This window comes from Vidua macroura, chromosome 9, assembly GCF_024509145.1.
Source record: "Vidua macroura isolate BioBank_ID:100142 chromosome 9, ASM2450914v1, whole genome shotgun sequence".
Classification (NCBI taxonomy): Eukaryota; Metazoa; Chordata; class Aves; order Passeriformes; family Viduidae; genus Vidua; species Vidua macroura.
This window is the reverse complement of record NC_071579.1, coordinates 31,867,006-31,891,501: the sequence shown is the minus strand read 5'-3', so window position 1 is coordinate 31,891,501 and position 24,496 is coordinate 31,867,006. Positions and strand designations below refer to the sequence as shown.

Here is a 24,496-nt window from a genome sequence, read left to right as displayed (position 1 = left end):
TCTTGAGAAAATACACACTTTTTTTTTTTTTTTTTCCCAATACGCAGAATTTTCTAATTAGAATTAAGATTAGTCAGAACAAAATGGTCTTTAAGGTCCCTTCCAGCCCAAACCATTCCATGATCCAATGACCTTGACCACGAACTCGTGCCATGGACAGGACGGGATGCCTGCAATGCCACCGGGCTGGGGACGATGTCCATCGTGCCACCAGCCTGGGGACTGCCCTCCCTGCCGTGCCTTATCAGAGCCGTCAGCCCTGCAGCTCCCGGCTCGTTTGAGTCCTTATCCAAGGGAGCAGCCGCGGGGACATCGGCACTGGGACAGTCCGTGAGCCACACAAGGCAGAGGCTGGAGCCCTCCGGGATGAATCCGCAGCACGGGGAGGGGTTGGGGGTCCTGCTGCAGGTCCTGGGCTGCAGGCTGAGCATCTTTCACGTGTCTGCTGTGCCTGCAGCCCAGGGGCCGGGCGGGATGGGTGGGATGCGGGTGGGATCCAGGGCAAGGCTCACTCCCTGGGCAGGAGCTCTCCCGAACGCGTCCTGAGCCTTTGCAGCTCCTCCTCAGGCATTTTGGGGCCGGTGCCTTAGGGAGCGCGTGTGCCGCGATGCTCAGCCTGTGAGCAGCCTCCTGCGCGCCGCCCCGAGCTCCAGCCCCTTCATCCCCCCGCAACATCCAAGGAAAAGGGTGCTCTGGGTGCTTTCTGCTCCTCAATATTCCTGCTCCTCACCTCCAGGCTGAGGGAGCGCCCCCACCCCGCTCTGCGCCGCAAGGACGCACAGAGAGCCTGCCCGGGGTGCGCTGCACCTACGGGATTTGGGATGTGCTGTGCAGGGCAGGGCACTGGGACGGGCTGGAGCAGTGGGGACATCTCCCCAGCTGCCACCCGAGCCGCAGCCGAGCCGAACGTGCCACAACAGCCCCGGGGCTTGTTCGAGACGTGCGGGCCGGGCACGGCGCTCGTTAGCAGAGCTGGGTGCCTGTAATCACCCTAATGAGCGGGTGCCTCGGCGAGCAGCAGCAGAGGCAGTTCCGTGACCTCCTTTCGGCGTGTTTGATCCGCCTGTTCCTGCATTTCCTCACGCGGGCCGGCTGCTGCCGCAGCAGCTCCGGCCGGGCACGCGTGGTCCGAGGGCTCCGGGAGCCGCACGTGGGTTCAGCCGGTGCCCTGCTCGGCTCCCGGGAGCACCAGCCTGGGAATAGCAGCCTGGGAATAGCAGCCTGGGAATAGCAGCCTGGGAATAGCAGCCTGGGATAACCAGCCTGGGAATAGCAGACTGGGAATACCAGCCTGGGATAACCAGCCTGGGATAACCAGCCTGGGAATGGCAGCCTGGGAATAGCAGATTGGGAATAGCAGCCTGGGAGCACCAGCCTGGGAATAGCAGCTTGGGAACAGCAGCCTGGGAATACCAGCCTGGGATAACCAGCCTGGGAGCACCAGCCTGGGAATAGCAGCCTGGGAATAGCAGCTTGGGAACAGCAGCCTGGGAATACCAGCCTGGGATAACCAGCCTGGGAATAGCAGCCTGGGAATAGCAGCCTGGTCCGTGACTGCCGGCACCGGCAGGAACGGCTCCGGCTCACGGCTGAAACCGGGCGCTGGTGGCAGAGGCGGTGCCACCCCCGCCCCGGAACATGCAGGGTTTCTGCAGCGGAGCTGCTGCTCCTGCACGTCCTGCTCTGCCCAGAATCCCACCGAGATCCCGGAGTTTGTGCCAAGCCTGTTTCAGTCAAGCCCGGCAGGGAAAAGGGATGCTCAGCTGAACGCTGGGGAGCTGATGACGGGGTCAGTCCGTGTGCTGCACACCCCTCAAGGGTATCTCCCCTCTTCCCCAGGGGTCCTGCAGGGCTGGCTCCTCCCAGAGCCCAAACAGGCAGGAGGCAGGCAGGAGGATCAGGCTGGATGAGGAGAGCTGGGGGCCCTGCCCCGTGTGCAAACAGCAGCGGCTGGGTGTTCCCAGCTGGCACGGAGGGCTTGGCTCGGGTCAGTTTTGTGCCAAATGCAGCTGCAGGGACAAGAAAAACCAAGCACCGGAGCTGGATGGTGTTTGGGACAGGTCCCTCCAGTGAGAAGGGCTCTGGGTGCCAGAGGGCCTGGCATGGGTTGCACTGATCCCTGCTCCAGGAGCGTTTTCCCAGCGCCACGAGGCTCAGGGTTCAGCTGGTGCCGCGAAGAGCTCGGCCAAGCTCCTGCTCCTCGCTCTCCTGCAGCTGCCAGGTGGGGAACTGTGTCTTCCTTAACTCAGCCCTGCCTTGGCCGTGCCCCAAAATAAACCCACACTCGTTCCTGCCCTGCGTTGTGCTCCGTAAAACAAAAGGGCCTTTTTTATTTGTGTGGCAGATGAACTCTGTGCTCCACGCAGCCGCTGGAGGGGCAGGCTGAGCGTGGTGAGGGTGAGCAGGAAGGATGAGGATGGTTGTTGGAATTCTATATGCTGAAAATTTTAAACTTTCTGTGCTGAAGGGCACAGACCCACAAAAAAAACCCCAAACCTGTATTTGACCTGAGGCTGTGAAAAAAGCTTCCAAAATTAATTGATAACACTGGGATTACGAATGTGTAGTTTGATTAGAAGTGTGTAAAATCACTAAGTAGAAGACTTAGAGTTTAAAGTTTTAAAATACAACAATATGTGTGGAGCAAGACAGAAGTTTTGGAACAGTAACTAGTTGTTCTTCTTCAGCTTCTTCTTTGTAAGTTTAAGTAGTATTTTGTAATTGGGCAGAAAATCCACATTGCAGACTTCGAGCGATTAGTTATCGAGCTAAAAGGGTGAACAGGCAGGCTGAGGATGATGAAGGTGAACAGGCAGGCTGAGGAAGATGAAGGGGGGCACTGCCCCATCCTCAGCTGAGGATGATGAAGGGGGCAGGGTTGACGTGGGGTGACTCAGGGCGCTCTCCCCGCTCCAGCTCCGCAGCGATTCCCGCGGATCCGGCGGAGCTGCCGGCTCAGCAGCCCGGCCCAGCTCCTTGGCCACCCTCCACACCCCGGGGCCGTCCCGCTCGGAGCTGGGCGCACCGACAGGACGGGCTGGTTCTCAGCAGGCAGAGAAGGAGCCGGGCTCGGCGCTGGCAGGGCTCCGAGCAGTGCCGAGCACAGCTCCGGCCCCACCATCGCTTCCCCAGGGGACCGTGACTGGTGAGGGTCTCCTGGACGGTCTTGGTGGCGGTGTCACCGTGGGGCACGTTGACGCTCGTGCCCCAGAGGTTTTCAGTGCCCCAGGGACAGCGGCAGCCCAGATTTTGGCTGGCTGGCTGTTCAGGACACAGGGCAGTGAGTCAGCCCGCTGGAAGATGGCAGTTGCAGGCCCTGGAGCTCCTGGCACATTCCACGTGCGAGAGCGTCCCCGTCACCGCTGGCACCCCCGTATCCCTCTCAGCAGCCGGGCCTGTGGCTGTGGGTCGGGGTCAGCAGGAGGCTGAGCTGCTGGGGCCGGGCAGTGGGGCAGGAGTGGGGGAAGCCCAGCTGCCGAGGCGCACGGCACACGCGGCCGCGGGCTGCCCCACGCTCCGCGGTTTAACGTGTTCCCCTTCCCGCCGCCCACGGGGCTGCGGCACCAGCACAGCCAGCCCGAAATCAAGCGGCACGGGGGGAAAACCACGGCAGCTTGGCTTTTGCCAGGCAGAGCAGGCCCTGCTGCAGCCGCCGTGCGTGGCCGTGGCCGTGTGGCAGCAGGGGCAGCTCGAGCGGGCAGGGAGCTGCCCCTGCTCTCACAGTTACCAGCCTGCCCAGCGGGTTCCACCTGGGCACGTCCCAGTCCTCTCAGCGCTGCTGCTCTCGGCCCTCGGCTGTTTCGTGGAGGCACCTCCTCATTTTTCCCCCCTAATTTCCCCCGGTAATGACCCTGGGAAGAGCTGCTGTGGGTGCTGGGGGTGGCAGCCGGAGGGGCTCGGGCGGGAGGGCTTGGTGCCCAGCAGGAGCTGAGCCCAGCAGTGGTGGGTGCTGCGATGTGGAGGCTCCCCTTGGTCCCACAGCGCTGTGATCCCCGTGTGCCTGAGCTCTCCTGAACTTCCTAGGAAGGGAGACAAAATTTTCTCCTCTTCATCTTTTCAGATTAGGAAGGCAAAGCCTCTCTCCTCCAGGGCAGTTTCCAAAGGAGGTGTCTGACCACTGCAGACAAGGAGGCTCCCGTGTGCCCATCCCTGGAAGCATTCAAGGCCAGCTTGTGGCGTTGTGGTCTCGTGGAAGGTGTCCATGCCCACGGCAGGCAGGGGGTGGAATGGAATGAGCTTTTAGTTCTTTCCAACCCAACCCCTCCTGTGATTCCATGATTCCATCCCCCAGCCCCTCCTGGCCCCACCATTCCACAGCTTTGAGAGCCAGGGAAGGGGTGGCTGGAGCACAGCTCAGAGGAATCAGCCCAGCTCACAGAAATAGCAGCGACAGAAGGAGTGTTCGGTGTGCCCGACCTCCTGCTTTGTACAGCTCCAGTGCTGCTTTTCCAAACTAAAAATACCTCTTACCTTGACTGCTCCAAGGAAGAACACTTGCTTGGCAGGTTGTTTAGGATTCAGGGGAAGAAAGTTCAGGCAGAGCTCAATTAGTCTGCCTTAATTTACAAGCCAAGTTCTGTGTCTGCATGATTTGCTTCGCTTGTCTGTGCACATTTTAAAGCACAGAGCAATGCCGTGGGAGGGCGTTTTTCACTGCACGTACTTAGGGTAGAAATTCTGCTGTTATTCGCACGTTTGCAGCCCTCCTCATCATGAAACTGCTGCTTTTTCTGCCATATTAAAAAAAAAAAAAAAAAAAAAAAAAAAAGCAATTAGCGGTGTGCTGAAATGAGCAGAATATGTGGGGGGATAAAGAGGTGCGTTGCAGATCGTGGATCTCCTCGTGAGCCCTGCCTTCTCCTGCTCATTCCTGCTGTCCAGCTGGGCAGTGCTGGTTAATTCTGGGAGCTCTTCTCGGAAGGGATCCACGTGTGGATGCAAGCTTAGAAGTTGCTACATTTCTCTGTGATGTACGTGAATTTTTTTCATGCTCAGAAGTCATGGCTGTACTCGACTTTATTTGGAAGTAATCCCTGCATTTCCCGTGGCCTAGAATCACAGAACCATTAAAGCTGGAAAAGACATCCAAGACCATGGAGTCCAACCTAAGGGAAGATTCCTGTCAAAAAAACCTCCAAGCAACATCCTCCTTGTCCACATATTGCCTATGCTGAAATAACTGAAAACCCTACAAACCAGACTCATAGAGTCCAAAACTAGGAAAAACGTGGTTTTGGAATGGAGCGAGGACCCGGCTGAACACTTTTCCCCCTGCTGTGAACCTGCTGCATTTCCTATTCCTGCTTATTAAGCAGGCAGCTGACAGCTGCTGGCAAAGCTTGGGAATAGCAGAGGAGTGCGGCGTGTCCGAAGGCTCTCCCGGGCCTCTTTTGGGCAGCAGCTCGGGAGCAGCTCCTTAGGTGGGATATCCATGGGCCACGGAGCTCCGCGTGTCCCAGCCAGAAATAGCACTGGGAATCTGCTCCTCTGGCCACTGGGAACGCCGGTTTGCTCGGTGGGAAAGGAGAACACACGCGGCTGTCGTGCAGGAAGACGCCAGCCCAGCTTTTGGTGGCAGCTCCTGGAGGATCTCTGGGTGGTTTTTTAATCACTCCCTCACTGTCGGAGTGCAGCCCTCGCCTCCCATCCTCCCCTCGGCTGGCTGCAGTGGGATCTGTGTCCTGATCCCGTGTGGGCTGGGATTCCTGCAAGGCTGTGCCTGTCCCCTGGGGAAAACTCATCAATGTGCCAGTTAATGAGTGGGTTTACAGATTAGGCCTAAACACAGGTGACTTCTGTCCTGTCCTGGTCCTTCACATGAGCAACGACTCTTGTGTGGGTGCAGCACTAGGATCTCCCCTTGGTGTAAAGGCTTCCTTTCAGTTTAAATATTTTAAACACTCTTCTTTTTTAATGCCAGAAATGGTAATATTGTCTTGAGGCCGGAAGTGCCTGAAAACCGTGAATTATACTCGGGGACAACGTTGTCTCTTGGACTTTTGACCCATGTGGCTGATTGTGGGGCTGTTTTAATGCGAGCAGCAGCGTGCAAGCACGGCGTGTGAGACTCCAGAGCGGAGCTGGAGCTTCCTGCAGGCTGCAATTCCCGCTTCCTGCCGCACAGAATGCACAACTCCGCTGACTGCGCTCACGCGGTGATCCATCTCCCTCTGTGCACTAAATACTTCCAGCCTGCTTTCATCAGGGAATGGAATGGTTTGGGTTGGAAAGGACCTTACAGACCGTCTGGTTCTACCCTCTGCCATGGGTAGAACCAGACAGCCTTCCACTGTCCCGGGCTGCTCCGACCTGGTCTTGGAAAATCCAGGGATCCAGGGGCAGCCGCAGCCAGGAATTCCTCCCCAGCATCCCACCTGGCAGTGGGAAGCCATTCCCCGTGTCCCGTGCTTGGCGTGTGTTTAACCCAAAGTGCCGCCCCAAAACCTTTTGCCGTTGGAAAATTGTGGAGCCCTGGGCGGACACCGGCAGCACCGGGGAGCCCGGGCGTGCCGAGCCCCTTGGAAAGCAGCGAGAGGCAGAGGCTCTGCCTTCCCTCGGAGCGGCAGATCCCAGCCCTCGCAGCCCGTTTCCGCGACCAAATCCCCTCCCGTAAAGCCGCCGGTGCCATCTGGCAAAAGCCCGTCAGGGATCCGAGCGGGGACGGTCCGGCTTTGGTCCATAAAATGCGCGTGACGGGGCACCCGGAATTTCCTGGGAATGTTGTCTTAATTGGGTGTTGCTTGGTGCCGTTTGATTCATCCCTAAAAGGCTTTGAGAGGATGTGTTCAGTTCTCAGGGTGTCATTTATGGTGATTATTCATACCCCAAGGAGGTGCTGCAATCCCCCTCAGAGTCACTGCAGGAGGGGCTGCCTCAAAAACCTCCCCCAAAAGCGAGCACAGAGAGCTGTGGGACTGCAGGGAAATATAATATATAATAATATAGAATATAGAATATAGAATATATAACGAAGAACAATCCACGAAACCAAAAATTTTTCATTCACTCGAAGAAACCAAACTGCGGAGTTCTCCAAACCAGCCTTGAATTTGCGAGCAACGCGCATTCGAGAGCCGCACAAATGTAATTAAATTAATTTTTAAAGCAATTATTTCAAGCTTCTGGGAGCAGGCAAAGCAAATACTGGAAATAGCATCCTTGCTGAGCACGAAGTTTGTTTTGTAACAGGTGCCAAAATGCTCTGATGACTTAAGAGATATAAACTACGAGCAATCAAATTGTGTTTTGAAGGACATGTCAAATCTGTGCCTGTTTATTATGCTTTTTATATATATTATGATTTATCTCTTTATATATATTATGTTTTATCTCTTTAATGCCTTTTGGTTATAATCTGATACTAGTTTTTATATATATATTATAATATATCAATAGTGTAATAGTGGTATGCTGTCATATAATTACATCAATATGTTATGATTAATATACAGTATTTATTATATAAATGTTAACATTAAGTGTGTATTGCGTGTATTATGCATGATGCATTGTTATTACATATTACACATTACCACAGATATTATACTATACATTACATATTATTAGAGATAGAAACATACAGTATTTATTTCTACTGTGTGTTGCTATATTAACAACATGTTAACACGTATGAATACCGCAAACATCTCCCACCTCCACTTGACACGCCCGCCCGATAATTAGACGAGCAGAAATGCCCAAGAAAGCGGGAAATCCTCCTATCACCTTTTCAGATCAAGGCCTGGAAATCAACTTTTAACCAGTTAATAGCGCCGAACCTCTCAATTCCGAGTTATTTAGGTTTTATTGCTGAGGGAGCCCTCACGCGGGAGGTACCACCGGCGAGCGAGGCGCGGGGGTCGACGGGGGAGGCGGGGGGGGCGCGGGGCGGGGCGGAGCCCCGCCCCGCGCCCCCCCCGCCTCCCCCGTCGACCCGTTTCCCCCCCCGCTCTCCCCGATGGTAGAGCCCACGGCGGGAAACCCGGCGCCCGCCTCACACAATGCGCGCGCAGTTCCCGCCGCGGCCGCTGGCGGCGCTGCAGCGCCCGCGGGTGGCGGCGGCGGGGGGGGGGGGGGGGGTGCCCGGATGTGGCCGCGCCGGAAGAGAAGCGCGTCTCCTCAGGGCCCGCCATCTTGTGCGGCAGCGAGCAGGGCGCGGGGGGCCCGGTAGCATCCGCGCAGGATCCCGCCGACGGGGGCCCATCATGCCCGGACACCTGCAGGAGGGCTTCGGGTGCGTCGTCACCAACCGCTTCGATCAGCTCTTCGATGACGAGTCCGACCCCTTCGAGGTGCTGCGCGCGGCGGAGAGCCGGAGGAAGGAGAGCGGCGGCGGCGGCGGCGGGAGCCAAGCGGGCGGCGGGGCCCGCGGCCCGGCGGGCGCCCAGAGCGGCTCCTCGGGCGGCGCCGGCGGAGCAGGCCAGGCGGGCGGCGGCGCGGGCAGCGCGGCCAAGCAGCTGCGCAGGGAGTCGCAGAAGGAGCGCAAGAACCCGCTGCCGCCCTTCGCCGGCGGAGACCGCCGGGAGGATGGCGGGGGCCAGCCCGGAGCGCCGCTGCGGAAGGAGGGTGAGCGGGCCGGGGGCTCGGCGGGGGAGAGGGTCGGCCCGGGCCGCACGGAGGGGGCCCCGGGCAGGGCAGGGCCGGGCCGGGCCGCACGTGGGGCCGCGCATGGATGGCGGAGCCCGCCCGGGGCGGCCGCGGGGCCGGCGGCGGCGGCGCCGGGCTCGCCCGGCCCCACGTGTCCCGCGGCTCGGCCCGCGCAAAATGGAGTCGGGCGTGCGGGGCGGCCGGAGCTGCCTCGGTGCCGGCGGGAGGGAGAGGAGTAAACGCGAAAAGGGAAATGCCGGCAGTGTAGAGAATAATCGTGGAGTGGCTGGTGTTGGAAGGGACCTGAAAGGCCATCCCCGTTCCGTCCCTGCCACAGGGCACCTTACGCTGTCCCAGGCTGCTCCCAGCCTGGCCTTGGACGCTTCCAGGCATCCAGGGGCAGCCACGGTTTCTCTGGGCACGCTGTGCCGGGGGCTGCTCACCCTCAGAGGGAGCAATTCCTGCCCAGTATCCCATCTAAACCGGCACATGGAATCCTGGAATGGTTCGGGTTGGAAAGGCCCTTCTCGTTCACCCTCTGCCATGGGCAGGGACACCTTCCACTAGACCATGTTGCTCCAAGCCCCGTCCGGCCTTGTACCCTGAACTTGACTCGTGTTTCAGGGGGTCCGATGGATTTGACAGGATATCTGGAAGTTCCTGTGCTTTCCAAAATCTGTTTGGGATCATTTTCTAGGGGAACAGCGTTGATAGCCATCTTCTTCCTTTCATATATATTTAAATAATAACTTGCACGAATTCTTAGTTTCCCTAAATGTCTGAGACATCCTACATGGAGAGACTCTGGAGAAAAAAAGAAACTGAAGTATAAACAGGCTGAAGAACATGCTTTGGGAATTAGGAGGCCGGGGCCGCACATGGAGAGGGAGGGATGTGGGCGCATGGCGTCCCGTGCGGGCAGCAGCTCCACCGCGCCCAAACTTCAGCGCTCGGCAGGTGGGTCACAACTCGGGTTCAAAGGAATCCTTGGGGAAAAAAAAACAACAAAAACAAAACATCCGTGGTGACAGCAGGTGACGTGGGAGCAAGGGAACAACAGGTTAACTGCAATTTCAACAAGCTTTTCGCGAGAGCATCTTAATGCTTCTGCATTTATGTTACAAAGTGATGCTGATTCTCCACTGGTTTATGCTGTTAAAGAAAGGAGTAATTTTAGCGTGTTATTTGTTTTGGAAAGTGGGTGTTGTAAATGTCATTCGAAAGCACCTTGTGAGAGAAGACAGATTTAGGAACGACGGTAGAAATACTCTCTGCTTGTGGATCTCGTGCTCATTAACGTTAGGAGTGTTTCCTGCGTGAGGGATGCAGTGATGTGTCGGGAGTCCCAGTTCGCCAAACCAGTGTCCTCTGGAAGCCTCAGTGAGCTGCAGGATTCTCCCACGAGATCCACCTGGGACATGGCAGAGCCTTTGGCACCGCAGGAGGGCTTTGGGCAGCCCCTCTTCTTCACCTTCCGATTTTCACATCGTGTTCTCAAGAGCAGTGTGAAAAATAACTGTCCTCGTGGTTTGTTTTGGTAGTGAAACAGAGAAAGTCGGGGCTGCTGTTGTAGCAGTGTGGTAAACAAAGTCAGTTTCCAGTTTGAAAATGTCTATTTTTGTGCGTGGCTGTTTTTGCAGTTCTGGCATCATAAAGGTGTTCGATGCCAGGGTTTGTTTCCTGTGTGAATGTATTTTAAGCTATTCCAGTATTCCATAAGGCTGCAGGTGATTTGCCTGCTGAATTAGCAGTTCAAAGCTTGGTGATGCTGAGAAATAACTCGTATTTTGGGTTAGGCTTCAGCAGGAACCGGGTTTTTCTGAGTGCAGGGCGTTGAACTCGAAATTCAAAAGCCGTGGCTGTTCCATTCCAGTTCTGCAGCATGCCTGCTCCTCTCCCTGCTTCCCCTGCTCACATGGAATGCCTGTCCCCACTGGAGAGCCCTTCTCCCAGTGCAGGCTGCTGGGTTTAACCCCTTGTTTCCTCAGGGAGTCGGGAATGCTTAGGGAGCTATGTGTGCCATGCAAACTTCATGTTAAACACAGCTTGGAAGGTGAGGGAGACATTGTTCATCTGGGTGTGTTGGCTTGGATATCATTACAACTGCAACTTCTGTAGCCCCACCCAAATTTGACATTGCTTGCTAGGCAGGAACTCAGTTCTTTAAAAAATAATTAAAAATCAGCTTTGAATTTAAAAGCTGGCTTGTTAATTTTGGAGCCAGTGTTTTTGGCAAGAAAATGGTATAAGAAATGTGTTTTTGCTCATCTTTTAAAGAAGAGTAAACAAGGCCTTTCACATGAGTGGAAAAGAAAACTGTGTTAGGTCTTTGAGAGAGCTTGGTGAAGAAGAGAATGCCCACGGGAGGTTTTTATTTGCAATAAAAACCCTTTCAGGAGGCCTAGGCAGGGAGGAAGAATGCTGGGCAGCTCGGTGGCACTGTGGATTCTGAAGCTATTTTGAGAAGTGCACCAGAAGGAGAATCTTTGTCAGGGAATGTTGGATTGGGAGGATCCATGTGGGTGAGGACACCAGTACCTGCAGGTGACACCTGTCCAGTACAGGTGGTGGCACTGCTGCCCAGAAGAGTTTCCAAGATCAGAATCCCAGGATCATTTAGGTTGGAAAACACCTCCAAGATCATGGGATCCAACTGTTAGAACAGCACAGGAGTGACTCTCTTAGGGAGCACAGGATTGACTGCCTTAGGGCCACTGAGGTGATGCTCACTTGGTTTGGGTGTTCTTCAAATAAAACCCATTGTTTTACCTGAAAAGCACTTTTCAGAGAAAAAAAAAATAGCAATAAAATCCTGCTTACCGTGATCTGTGTTTGAAAGTTGACCCTGTCGTTTCAGCAGGGATTACTGAAGTTTTCAGTCAAAACCCAATTTGAACTCCTGGGTAAAAAAGGGACTGAGAAGAGTCAGGTGGAAGTGGGGCTGCTCAGCTTATGCAGCAATAAAACTTCTCTTCCCGCTGGCTTGCCGGGGGGGGGTGGTATCTGTCCCGGAGCACTCCACATTCCGTTGATGTGTCTGGCCTGATGTTTCAGGGATAAGGAGGATTGGCAGGAGGCCTGATCAGCAGCAGCAGCAACAGCAGCAGGGCGAAGGCAAACCCATCGACAGGAGACCCGAGCGACGACCTCCCCGCGAGCGCCGCTTCGAGAAACCCGCCGAGGAGAAGGGCGAGGGAGGAGAGTTCTCTGTGGATAAGTAAGAGTTTTGTCTTGCTGATAAACAGCTTTCCCAGCTTTGACAGGCAGGGCTGCCCTGCCTTCTGCTGCTCAGGTAAAAAAGCTGATTGAATCGAGGTTGAATTCCTGTCAATGCAGACGATAACGCTTCCCTTTTCCCATGGTTTTGTTTGCAAACTTTACTCGGGTTTTAGGCTGGGAGTGATGTGCATGAACAGGTTCATGGGTGTAGCTGAATTATGGTTTAAATCAAGATACTCACCATATTTCTCTACATCTGTAGCAAATAGCTCAGGAGGGGAGCCCAAGCATAGCTGTTTCCTGCAGATGAGATTTGTTTGCTGTTACAGCTGTGGCTTTAGTTTCCACAGCTGATGTAAAGCCAGCAAAAGCTTGTCCACGGAGATGTTTGCACCCTGGTTGCAATGGCTTCAGACCTGGAAGTGGTGGAGCCATCTTAGATCTACATGAAATTTAAACTGTCTTGAGCATTGTGAGGCAGCCAGAATTCGAGTAATGTTCAAATATTAGAGTTTTAGTTGCCAAAGTTAAAATGCTTTTAAAAGTAAGTTGTATGAAAGTGAGTTTAGTTGAAGTTTTAGCATCAGATAATTGTGTAACACAATACAAAGATTAAATTTTGGAATTAATGCCAGAAGGTGCAAACAAACAACAATCCTGAGCATTTGTTTCCAGATTGTAAAATCATGGAACCACAGAATGGTTTGGGTTGGAAGGGACCTCGAGGGTGATCTGGTTCCAACCTATAGCATGGGCAGGGACCTTCTACTATCCTTCTACAAGGACCTTCCACTATCCCAGGTTATTCCAAGCCCTTCCAACCTGGCCTTGGACACTTCCAGGAATGGGGGAGTGACTTTCTTGAAATTAGAGCCTGAACCCAGCTACAAACTAATTATCAAAGGAAAAACAAGTAAATAAAGTTCTCAAAGAGGAAAAGAACCATGAAACACGCTGTACATTTTTGAAAGCGAATCGCTTGACCCAGCTTACAAACAGGAATTATCAAAGCAAAACCAAGTAAATATAATCCTCAGAGAGGACGAAATGCTGTCTGTTTTCTGGAGTGGCTCCCTGACCTGTGGCTGTTCCATGCCAGACCCATCCTGGACCGACCCATGCGTGGACGTGGAGGCCTGGGCCGGGGCCGTGGCCGCGGGCGCGGGATGGGCCGAGGAGATGGGTTTGACTCTCGTGGCAAACGGGAATTTGACAGACACAGTGGCAGCGATAGATCGTGAGTCTTTACCTTTTCCTATCCCTCGTGGCTCTCCTTTACCACTCTACCCCCCCACCCCCCCGTTTAAAATTGACCTTTTGAATTTCTGTGTCTGGACACTATAATGTTAACTCAGTTTTGTTAGTTCTGTTTCACATTCACATTTCAGCGGCCTAAAGCACGAGGACAAGCGCGGTGGCAGCGGATCACACAACTGGGGAACCGTCAAAGACGAGCTAACGTTAGTAACCTGCCATTGCTCAGAAAACCATTAGCACTATGTTAATCAGCCCTAATTATGGCTTGCAGAACACCCAGATTTAGCTGCCTTTTTGCCTTTGATCTCCATGATTTTTGCCACGCTTCTGCAGAGTTTAAAACCCCAGCGATTTCTTGTTGCATAAGAATAGCTTCACTGTTCAACCAGAGTTTTGGGGAAGTTTGGGAGGTCTTGTGCTGGTTTGGTAATTCTTTGTTAAAATTAAACTGTTCTATTTTTAGTAATTTTTTATAAGCATGCATTTTGTATTACAAAAATTCAGCTCCCATTGAAATCTATTTTTAATGCCCAAATCCATTTTGTGTTGGAAGGGACAGTGGGAACCTTTCAGGAGGGGTAGTAGGAAGCATTGGGGAAAACCATTAGTTAAGTGAAAAGCATAGAGTTTAAAAGGCACAGAGAGCACCAGTCCTTACTGAAACAGTAAATCCACCGTAGATCTTGATGGTTAATCTTACATAGCTTTAAAGAGAGATGAAGTTGTACAAAAGCCCCAACTCCCAACATTATGTAATTGCAGTGAATTGGATCAGTCAGCTGTAACTGAGGAAACGCCGGAGGGAGAGGAGCATCCGCCTGCTGATTCTGAAAATAAGTGAGTACCACCCCTCTCTGTGCTCCTGGGTTGCTTCAGAGGTGCTGCTGCATTCCCTTGAACCTCTGCTGTTTATTCCCACACCTGTTTGGCCAAACTCAGATTATCAGTAGATGATCCACAGTGCTGCTGAATGAGTCTCCTTAAAAACCTCGTGTCTGGAAATTGTTGGCTTGAAACCATTCCTTGGTGTCCTGCAGGCTCTTTAAGATTTATTTATTAATGATAATTTTTAGTACATTTGGGTCTTGGGATTGCAACTCCATATTCCAAACCCAAAAGCATCTGGGCTCAGACTAGGTAGAAGCACCAAGCAAATGGGACAGAAGTGCCAGTGGAAGGCAACTTTTTAAAGTTAATTTTCCAGAACAGCCTTGGAGACTGTGTGCCTGAGCTGTAGGAGAAAGGTTGTATCTTTCATTCTCCAGGCAGTTTTTGAAGTTACTTGGGTCTCTTCCCATCTCACTTGGACACAGTTACAGAAGGAGCCAGGGACTGGTTGAATGAAAGAGTAACCAGAGAAGCAGAGGGAGGCCTTAATGCTACTGAGTTGATGTAAAAATACAATACAAATTTTTATGGTAGCCTAGTGTGACTAATGTTGTATTTTAATGAGGAGTGGGCTTTGTAGAGAACTCAATAAATGGCAAACAGAATTTTGAAGTACTTGTTCCTGATGATTCCTAATGTGTTTGCCATGGCCTGGTTGCCTCACTGAAAAGCTTCTCTATAGAAAAGCATCTCCACATGGGTAACTTTTTAATTGTCTGGTTTTACGTGGATCTTTGCTCTCAGTGCTTCAGCAGAGCTGTAGGATGTTCTACTGCAGTAAAACCTTTGCCTTGAACAAAACAAATTCTGATTACATCCCATGTCAAAAATCATTCTCTCCTACACAGTGAGAAAAAGCTGAAATACAGTTATTTTGACATAAAACCTTTGCATTATTGTTCAAAATTAATGGCTGCCAAATGAAAACCTTTGAAATTGAGGCTTTCATGATCTTTTTGCTGCACACACACAGCATTGGTTTCCTATGAATCAGAAATTCAGTTGCATAAACACACTGAACAATGACCAGAGGCTTCCAGTAGCTGGAATATGATCTGTTATTGACCACAGTGGTTGTGTGTTTTACTTAAAAATAGCCTTTGGCACAAGGTAGATGTGCTGTATCTCACAAATAAGGTGTGTGCTGTTACTTTTTCAAATTAGCTGGAAGTAAAACTTGTTTGAATAATTGTCTTTGGTTCAACAAAGGAAGCAAATTACCTGAAGCTGCTTAAATTCTGGTTTTTAAAATACTAAAAAGCTTGAAAACTGTGGGACGAACGAGTTCTCACTGCCTTGACTTGATTGTTTATGAGAGATGTATTTCAAAAAGGGGGGAAGGAGCTCCAAACAAGTCATGCCAGAAGCTGAGCTTTCAGATTTGGAAATAAAATTGACAGTAATGTGGAGATTTGATGGCATGGTTCAGTTTTAATTTTAACATTTTGCTGTGCTCAGAGGTGGCTGGGTGTAATTTTTTTTGGCACTCCCTCTAAAGGAGATGAATTTTCCTGTGGTGGAAGCGAGTGTTCATATTTTCACCCCTTAACTGCTAAATCCTTGACAAAATTCAATTTATAACCTGGTACCAGCCAGCAAATGACTTTGAAATTGTATCCAGAGCGTAAATCCTTAGTTGTGGTCATAATCTGCATGAATTCACCACAGAGAGAATGAGGTTGAAGAAGTTAAGGAAGAAGGCCCCAAGGAGATGACCCTGGATGAGTGGAAAGCCATTCAAAGCAAGGATCGTGCAAAAGTCGAGTTCAACATCCGCAAACCAAACGAGGGAGCTGACGGGCAGTGGAAAAAAGGATTTGTGCTCCACAAGTCAAAGAGTGAGGAGGTAAAGTGCCTTTCCATTCTCGGACCGTCCACTTTGTAAAGGTTTTGTTGTTGGTGAGCACTCTTTGGAGTGGAAGCTCCATTCTGGGAGACCTTTTAGTAGGAAGTTTAGAAAGTGGGAGCAGCATTTTTTTAAAATGCTTTCCCAAATTTCGTTCTTGTTCATTTGAGCACCATTCTTTCAGCAGAATTGAACTTCTGCAGTAGCACAAGTGGCCATTCTGACTGTGGTTGGGTTCAGGAGCCGAGCTGTGCCCTTAGGTTTGTAAGAACTGCCTCTTGGTGAGAGTTTTAGGGGAATGTTGTCAAGTTTGCTTTCTAAAAAAGGCAGCTTGGTGTTATTTAGCATCTGTTCTGCAGTACACAGGTTCATGGTGCTTGCTAAGTGATGTCAGCTTGAAGGAAGACTGGTCATGCCTCAGAGACCTTAAACCCAAACTGTGCATCTGAAATTCGTGGTGTGGGTGTCTCCTCACTTAGTGCTGTGACACAGACGAGCTCTTGGGAAGGCAGTTGGAATGATTTATGTGCTCCAGTGACAACTCAGCTTAGCTGCTGTGGAATTGTTTTACATTTGTAGTTTCTCATTTCAGGCGTTGCATAATGTTCATCATTCTGTTCCAAGGGTGGCAAGGGGAGATGCACAGGGGAGGGAAGTGCTGAGAGCTCTTGTTTTGTAATGCAGGGCTGTGCTAATCTTTAGTTCTAATCTTTGTTTTTAACACTCTGTAATATGTTAACTAGAGGTTGGTGGCAGCAACTTTGTATACTGATGGTGCTGAGCCCTTTGAAGTGGCTGGATAGTGTGTAATACTCTGTTTGCTCTCCTGAAATGTATTCCTGCTTTTTCACACCTTGCCAATTTTTATCCTGGGAGCTGGGATGTCATCCATGGGTGGGTAGTGGGTGGGGGGCACTGCTCAGCGTTCCAGTGGAGGCTCCATTTCTGCTCTGATGGAGCTCCCTGTGAGGTTGACTTGGTCACAGATCAGGCTGTGTTCTTGCTGTGTGGGCTAGTTCAGTTCTTGGAGTGATTGCATGGCTGTGTCTCCTTTGGGCTGGTCACTGAAGTGTTCATTAAATTTCTCTGCTTTCTCTGGCTTGCGTAGAAAAGGGAATTTGAGTTACATTTAATGTTGCTGTGTGCTCAAAGAATGTATTAAACAGAAGTATTTATGTACTTTACCGAGATTTACTAAATCTGTAGTTCTTCAAATTCCCTCAGTCTCTCTGAATCACATTTATTTGACATTTGCTCATCTGAGGGCACTCTTTTCTAACATATGAGCATGTATGATAGTAAAGGTGATGCTGCTTGTGAGAAATTTAGAGGCTAAATCTGTAAGATCCAGACTCTTATTTTCCATTTGAAAACTGAATCAGTTAACTCAAAAAAAACAAAAAAACCCCCAACAAACATAACAAAACAAGCAAGCAAAAAACAATAACAAAATATCTGAACAAACACTGTGAATAATCAAATTATTCCCATGGAAGACCTGACATAATTAGTAGATTGTTCTGTTTAAGAGGTGAACTTCTCAAATAAACAAGTTGGATATTTTTAGCACCATCACATACGAAGGTAACAGCCTCTTGCTGCGTAAGCATGAAAGTGAGGTATTAACAAATCTGCCTTCAAATTGAGCTGCTTTTAGCCTGCTTTATTGTCCATCCAGCAGATGTGTCTCCACATCTCCCTTCTTCATTGTTCCCTGATCCCATGGGAAGCAGTGTGGGGATTTTCTCTCAGGATTATAGGAGAATAGCTCTATAATACAGGCCTTAGGAAAGCTTCCACTGCAGCTCCTTTGTGAGCAGCTTTAGAAGGCAACATATTTTAAAAAAACACCAGTCACCTGCTGTTTCCTCTCTTTGTCCTCTTGGGTCTACTTAGGAGTCAAGAAATTCTCTGATTCTTATTGGTAAGAAGGAGATGATGTGTGGAAATGATTTGGTTTATAGGTAAATTTTGGGTTTTAGCCCCAGATCTTCTGTACTCTTACGGCTGAAAAACCCTGTGTGCCCCAATAGATCTCTCAGAAATTTGAAGTGTTGTGATGAGCACCTACGTTCCTGTAGCTTGGGAACTTCTTGGAGAATGCCCCAGGAGTCTGGGAAAAGGGAGAATGAGGATCTGATGCTGCTCAGTCTTGGGAAAGAGCTGTCCTCCTTTTCCTCCTGCTTGTCCTCCTGGCTGGGGGCTGAAATGCTTGGCCCTGCCTGAGCTCTGTGCTCTTGTTCCCATTCACTGTGCAGGTGCTGATAGAATGAACTCAGTTCTGTCTCAGGTTCTTGCTGCTTTAGTCTGGCATCCAGGGCCATCAGCAGCCCTGGTCCAAGGAGCCTCTTCCCAGGACACGGGCTTATGCCATAAAACAGAGTTCCTCTTTTTCTCTGCAGCTGCTTTAGTGGCTTGAGTCTTCAGTTCCTACAAAAAACAGGAAGGAGTTATATTGTGGACAGATCCTAAAATTCATCCCAAAAGTGGAATCCAGGACTCCTGGAAAAATTGATAACTCTGTCCCTGCTGTGCCTCTTCAGACCTCCTCACTAATCCAATCCCTTCCTCAGAGGAGGTTGCACTGGGAGATGAGGAAATGTATTTTGGAAAAGAATGATTCATCCCCTCAAAGTTGGGAGGAATGACTCTTGAATGAAGGCTCTTGCAGGAAGATTTCCATGAACAGTGATTCAAACATCCCAGCTCTTCCCATCTCCGTGCCTGACGTGTGGCCATGCTGGAGACCAGCCTGCATGTGTGGTCTCTGCCAGGGCTTCCAGCAGCTTCTGGGCAACTTCTGGTGCCCATCCACCTGAGCTTTTTGGTTGGTGCCCGTCCACCTGAGCTTTTTCTTGGTGTCTCTCCATCTCAGCTGTGTTTTGGTGTCCATCTCAGCTGTGTTTTGGTGTCCATCTCAGCTGTGTTTTGGTGTCCATCTCAGCTGTGTTTTGGTGTCCATCTCAGCTGTGTTTTGGTGTCCATCTCAGCTGTGTTTTGGTGTCCATCTCAGCTGTGTTTTGGTGTCCATCTCAGCTGTGTTCTGGTGTCCATCTCAGCTGTGTTCTGGTGTCCATCTGAGGTTTCTCTTGTCTCCACACTTGGCACACCCATCCTGTGCTGTCTCTGGCTGCTTGCACAGCTGCTCCCTCCTGCCATGTGCTCAGTGCCATCTGTACCCAGTAGCTCCTGTGACCTGATTACCTGTTGTTCCTGTATGTAGTTGAGTCTCATTTCTTCCTTTTGTTTTCTCCCTCTGTTCCTTTTGTCTCTTTGGCGTGGACACACAACTGTCACCAGACAAAGGCGATGACAGAAATGCAGGGGAGTCTGCTGGATTCAAATGAGGTACTGATCCTTTCTCTGTCAGTGGTGATACCTGGTGTTCACATCAGCCCCTTCAGCAGGGAACGTTTGGATATTAAAAACTCACCAAAAGGAAGAGTTTTATTGAACATGGAGCTTTTCTGTCCATGCCTGTTGTCTCACTGTGCACCATCCAGCACCCAGCATGGTTTTAGTCCTCTTGCTTCTCATCCTGCTTATTTCAAACCTTATCATAAGAGCTTCTGTCATGAGTCTCTATTTTTTTTTTTTTTTTTTTTTTTTGCTGCTGTTTTTCCATCTCCCTGTCTGCTTTGGCTCTCTTGGTAGTTTGTTCTTCATTTTTGACAGCCTTCCCCAAGACCCTTAAGTGCAGCACTGCCTTCAATAAGTGATCAGTTATTAAATCAGAGCACTGTTGAGTCACCAATACATAGAAATCTAATGTTTCCCAGGGTTTTTCAGGATAAGCAACTTGTTCAGTATGTCTGACTTATCACCCCAATGATGGAAGAGGCTGAGGAGAATGTGCCAAGTCTTTTGTTGGAGTTTTAAATGACCTTTAATTACTTTGGATAGAGGAATCATCAGGTTACGTAGGGAATTTGCAATTTGTCGGTTCACTGGTTATACCAAAAACAAATTGTGGAAATACAATGACTTTTGGTAAACAGTAGTGATTTCTTTTTAAATAAAAACAGCGTAGGGACAGAAACGCACAGAAATACTGTACAAATCCACTGATCCCACCACTCAGAAAAGGAAATTACCACATGGCTACCAGTAGTTGGAAATAGAATCAATCTCAGTACCCTGCAGTGATAAAAAACTAAATAGTATGAAAGGAATTTAAAACCTTTCTAAGAGATGTTTAACAGATTGTGAGTGTTAGGTTTGAGTAGTGCCATGTCAGGCTGAGGCGTGGAATACTTTTCTTTGTCGAGACAAACTTCCTAAGTTTGGCAAAGAGATTTCCAAGGGAAGGAAAAATAAAATCAGGAGTGAAGTAGGGACCAGCTGTTCTGTGGGATACATCCCAGTGGAATGTGTTGGAATTAAAGCAGCATGCAAGGGGTATTTTGAACCAAATTGGGGATGGAGGGAGAGGACAAAGGGGAATGGCAGGGATAGATGGAATATTGGGAAGGACCCATGGAATCCCTGGCAGCAGCTTTGGCTCCAGACCTCTCCATCCCCTGGCAGCCTTCTGAAGACTCCACAAATGGTAATTAAAGATCACAGGGCTTAATTGCACAATGTGTTGCCTTTGAAAGTCCAAATGTTGTGTAACTACAGCAGAAAAGTCAGTTGGAGTTGGGAAGCTTGAACCTGCACGTGGCATTTGTGTAGGAAAACCAGGAAATTGATGAGTGCTGTGCCAGGAGTTGGGGGCTTGGAGGGAAGAAAAGTGTTGGGTGTTGTCATGTTTACAAAACACCATGGTTGAGCTGTAGCAGGCAGGTTTTTACATTCTTTATATTATCCTGGATGCCAAAAACTGACTTGCACGTGGAAAAAAAATTTGTGTAAAATAGGAGAAATAACTACTTTAAAAACACCTGCCGGGGTTCGGTGTGTAATTGAAATTTTTCAAGGTTGCTGGTGTTGGTAACTCCTGGGAGCATCCCTTGCTCCTCCAGGCTTGGATTTCACCAAATGCACTGGGAACAAACCAGTAAGGGAATATCATGGCAAAGGTGCTGAAATCCACATTTTCCAGTGTCACTGGTGAGACTGGTTGTGTTTTAGCTCCTTCAGCTCCTTGTGTTTGAGCTTTTTGGCCATTTGCTGTTACAGTGAATGCAGAGCAGTGAGGGATTCTCGGTATTTATCAAGGGCTAAAGCAAAGAAAGTGTCAATCCTCAGGGAGCAAAATCAGGATGGGTGACCAAGAGTGGAAAAAGAATGGAGGGAATTGGTGGAACCAGGACACAAAATGAGAATTGCTCCAACGTGAGATTCTCCACTGGCTTGGTAATAGTCAGTCTGGTTGCTCTGATGGAATTTTGGGAAGCATTTCTCCATGGAAAGGGTGTTCAGGCACTGGAAGGAGCTGTCCAGGGAGGTTTGGAGTGCCCATCCCTGGGGGTGTCCAGGGAAGGACTGGACATGGGCTGGTGACAAGGAGGGGATTGGGCACAGCTTGGACTCGATCCTGGAGGACTTTTCCAACCTCACTGACTGCGTGAGCTCATAAATTCTCTTGGAAAGGCAAAATACATTGGTTCCTAAGAAATTCCAAGTTTCCCGAGGGGAAAACCGGGAGTGGATGGTGGGGCCGTGTGAGCGGGGGGATTTTGGTGCTCTCCCCTTGCTGATGGAGGAACTGCTGGTTGCAGGCTCACGCTGAGGACTCGGTCATGGATCACCACTTCCGCAAGCCCGCCAACGACATCACGTCCCAGCTGGAGATCAACTTTGGAGACCTGGGCCGCCCCGGGCGCGGCGGCAGAGGGGGCCGGGGGGGCCGGGGCCGCGGGGGCAGGGCCAGCCGTGGAGGCAGGACCGACAAGGTGAGCAGCACCCCCGGCCCAGACCCACTTCCATCCTGCTGGCATCTTCCTTGGCCCCCGGGGGAGATGCTCCGGCAGCAAACAGTGTGGTTTAAACCCACGTGAAAATCCTGCTGTGCAAAGTTGCCTTGAAACCGCCTTGCAAGGGCAAAAGGATTGAATGTTTGAGCAGTGCTGTCACCAAACACATAAAACCTTTTAAAAGTGCCTGTCTGTTGTAGATGTTGGTGAACTTAATGGGAATGATGATGATGGGTAACGTTAGTTTAGAAGGCTGAATGATTTCTTCATTATAATTATGTTACAATACATTAATATACTATAAAAAAGAGGATATTAAAAACTACATGTTACTTTCTCTAACTATCATTCTAACCCACAACTTGTGACCCTCTCTCCAGGGTTTAGATACAGGTGGGTCTGATTGGCCATCAGGCCCAAACAATCCACCATGACCTAACTAAGCATTTGCTCTAGGTAAATAATTTTTTTAAACACATCCTACAAGAGAAAAACAAGAAGTAGAAATAGAATTTGTTTTCTCTTTCATTTCTCTCTGTGTACTTCAATTAAAAAATCCTGAAAAAGAGAGAAATGTACTTATCACACCTGTCTTTATGTCTGAACCTGAAGAATGGCTTTGCAGTGTGGACAGATCTGAATGTACCATGAGCTGCCTGAGGTGGTGCCAGAGCAGAACCACAAGTGCTGGGCTGGTTATTTTCAGCCAGGACACTCTGTGTGCATTGTGACCTGCTGGGGGTGAAGGACTGGTTGTACAGCTGCATGTCACATCTTGAACCTGAGGAATTCAGATTTTCCAGTTGGAAACAGGGCTTTTACTGGTTTTTCTCTAACCCCCAGTAATGTTTTTCCCTTCTTTGGTGCTAAGGCACCAGGGGAATATCCTGAAAAAATACTGAATGGGGTTTGGAGAGAATATGTGAAGTTCAAGCACTGCAGTGTAGCTACAGTGAAGATTTGATTTATTAAGAATCACTTACTTGCCTTAAAGGCATCAGTCAGATTGGAAAACAAGCTCAGTCTGTGTGCTGTGGTTTTCTTCACACAGATTTGCTTGGTTTTGTCCCTTCTAGCCGACACAGACTTCACAAATTTTAGTTTATTAGTTGGGAAGCTCTCTCCTGACAGCAGTATCAGAATATTTTAAGGAATTGAAATGCAACTGTGGTGGTTTGGTCTGAGTTGTTTCACTAATACTCTTCAAGAATGCTGCCAAAAAGTAATTCCAAGCTTTCCTGTGCCTGACTTTGTGTTGCTTTTGTTTCCTTGCAGTTGGTCAAGGAGTTTGATGTGATCCACACGCCCAACCAGGTGGGTGAGCTCTGCATGAGCATTCCCTGGGATCAGGGACCAAAACTTCCTTTCTTTTTTTGGCTGTTACTGCCCTTGTGTGCTGAGCAGCTGGAGATGCTGAGCCTGTAGCTCAAGCCCTGCTGTTACTTTTTAATTCTGGTTTGTGGCCTGTGGAGTCTTAGGCAGGGCAGAGACTCTGCAGCTACAGGTGTTGATGCAACTCTAATTTTAAATATAATATATAATTGTTGATAAATTAATGCCATGGCAGGAAGTTCCACTGTCTTGGCTCCTCCCATTCTTCTCCAAAGACCAAGTGAAGAGTATGAAATTCTTAATTTCTGCACTGGTTTTTAGGTGTGGTGCAGAGCCTTTCAGAAAACTACTGAGGAGATCCTTGGTTAATGCATGAATTTTTAGGGCTAAAAATTTGGCACAAAATTTACTTTCATCAACGTCTGGTTTCTGAGTGGGAAAAATTAAACATGAAAGACTTTTTAATTTGTGCTCCAGAAAGGGCCTTTTCTGTAACATTTCAGTTGTGTCCCTCAGTGAGGATTGGTCCACAGGGAGGGATCAGCCCATGGCAGGAGGTTGGAATTCCATGGTCCCCTCCAACCCAGACCATTCTGAGATCTTTTTAAAAAGAGAATTGTGCAGTAATGTTGTGCAAACATCAATTTGCCTATAATTCCTCTCCAGGTATCTTGGGTTCAAAAAACAGTATAGGAGGCTTTGTAATGCTTTGGAATAAATAAAAAAAGAGTTGTTTTTGTAGTGATTCCTCCAGCCCCAGCGTGCTGACACCTCTGCCCCAAGGCAATAACTGTGTGATGTTTCTCTTTCAGTCAAGTGCTTCTGCTCCTGACGTAGATGACCCAGAGGCTTTCCCAGCTCTGTCCTAAACTGGATGTCATAAAGCCAACCCTGCCCTGGTCGGGCCTTCCTCTCCGAGGCTTGCATGCTTAAGGATCCTAAAACAACTAAGAAATTGAAAAAAAAAAAACAAAACAAAAAAAAAGAGACTGTCATTCATACCATTCACACCTAAAGACTGAATTTTATCTGTTTTGAAAATGAACTTCTCTCGCTACACAGAAGCAACAATATGGTAGTCAAGTTTTGTATCTAGAAATGTAATGGTAGCAGGGATGTTTTCATAATTTTTTCAGAGATTATGCATTCTTCATGGATACTTTTTTGTATTGCTGCTTGAAAATATGCGTTTCCAAACTTGAAATATAGGTGTGAACAGTGTGTACCAGTTAAAAGCTTTCCCTTCATTTGTGTTCTTTTTTTTTTTTTTCATTTAAAGTCAGGATTTTAGACTTTCCCCCTTCCTCCCCCCAAACTCCAAATTAGGTTTTAGTTACTGCACACTACTTCAGTTTCTTTAATTCCTCTTTGGCAGTTTTTTCTCAGCCCATGGAATCTGTGGACTGTTAGTGCTGTATGGAATGAACTCCTGGAGTACTTAAGTTTTAATGCTTCACTTCCAACATGGAAAACCAGAAATTTTTTCTCCATCTCTGTTGGGTAGTTTGTT

General features: G+C 49.4%; 1 protein-coding gene across 4 annotated transcripts; it reads left to right on the top strand.

Moving 5' to 3' along the window:
* Nucleotides 1-8,120: 8,120 nt before the first annotated feature.
* Nucleotides 8,121-24,233, top strand: SERBP1 (SERPINE1 mRNA binding protein 1). Of its 4 annotated transcripts, none has more exons than XM_053984627.1 (10): nt 8,121-8,565; nt 11,641-11,803; nt 12,905-13,042; nt 13,194-13,265; nt 13,825-13,899; nt 15,619-15,796; nt 19,097-19,144; nt 21,460-21,633; nt 22,930-22,968; nt 23,799-24,233. In XM_053984627.1, the coding sequence occupies exons 1-10, from the start codon at nt 8,205-8,207 to the stop codon at nt 23,853-23,855; spliced, it is 1,305 nt and encodes a 434-aa protein (XP_053840602.1). In that variant the 5' UTR covers nt 8,121-8,204; the 3' UTR covers nt 23,856-24,233. The 4 variants fall into 4 exon arrangements, with proteins under 4 accessions (XP_053840602.1, XP_053840601.1, XP_053840604.1 ...); XM_053984626.1 differs by having other exon boundaries at nt 13,170-13,265; XM_053984629.1 differs by lacking the exon at nt 19,097-19,144.
* The last annotated feature ends 263 nt before the right edge of the window (nt 24,234-24,496 follow it).

Bases quoted from the DNA above. Each gene is read 5' to 3' on its own strand.
- SERBP1 (XM_053984626.1), top strand. From the start codon at position 8,205: ATGCCCGGACACCTGCAGGAGGGCTTCGGGTGCGTCGTCACCAACCGC. The intron at 8,566-11,640 runs GTGAGCGGGCCG...CTGATGTTTCAG, and splicing joins AGCGCCGCTGCGGAAGGAGG to GGATAAGGAGGATTGGCAGG. The intron at 15,797-19,096 runs GTAAAGTGCCTT...AACTGTCACCAG, and splicing joins ACAAGTCAAAGAGTGAGGAG to ACAAAGGCGATGACAGAAAT.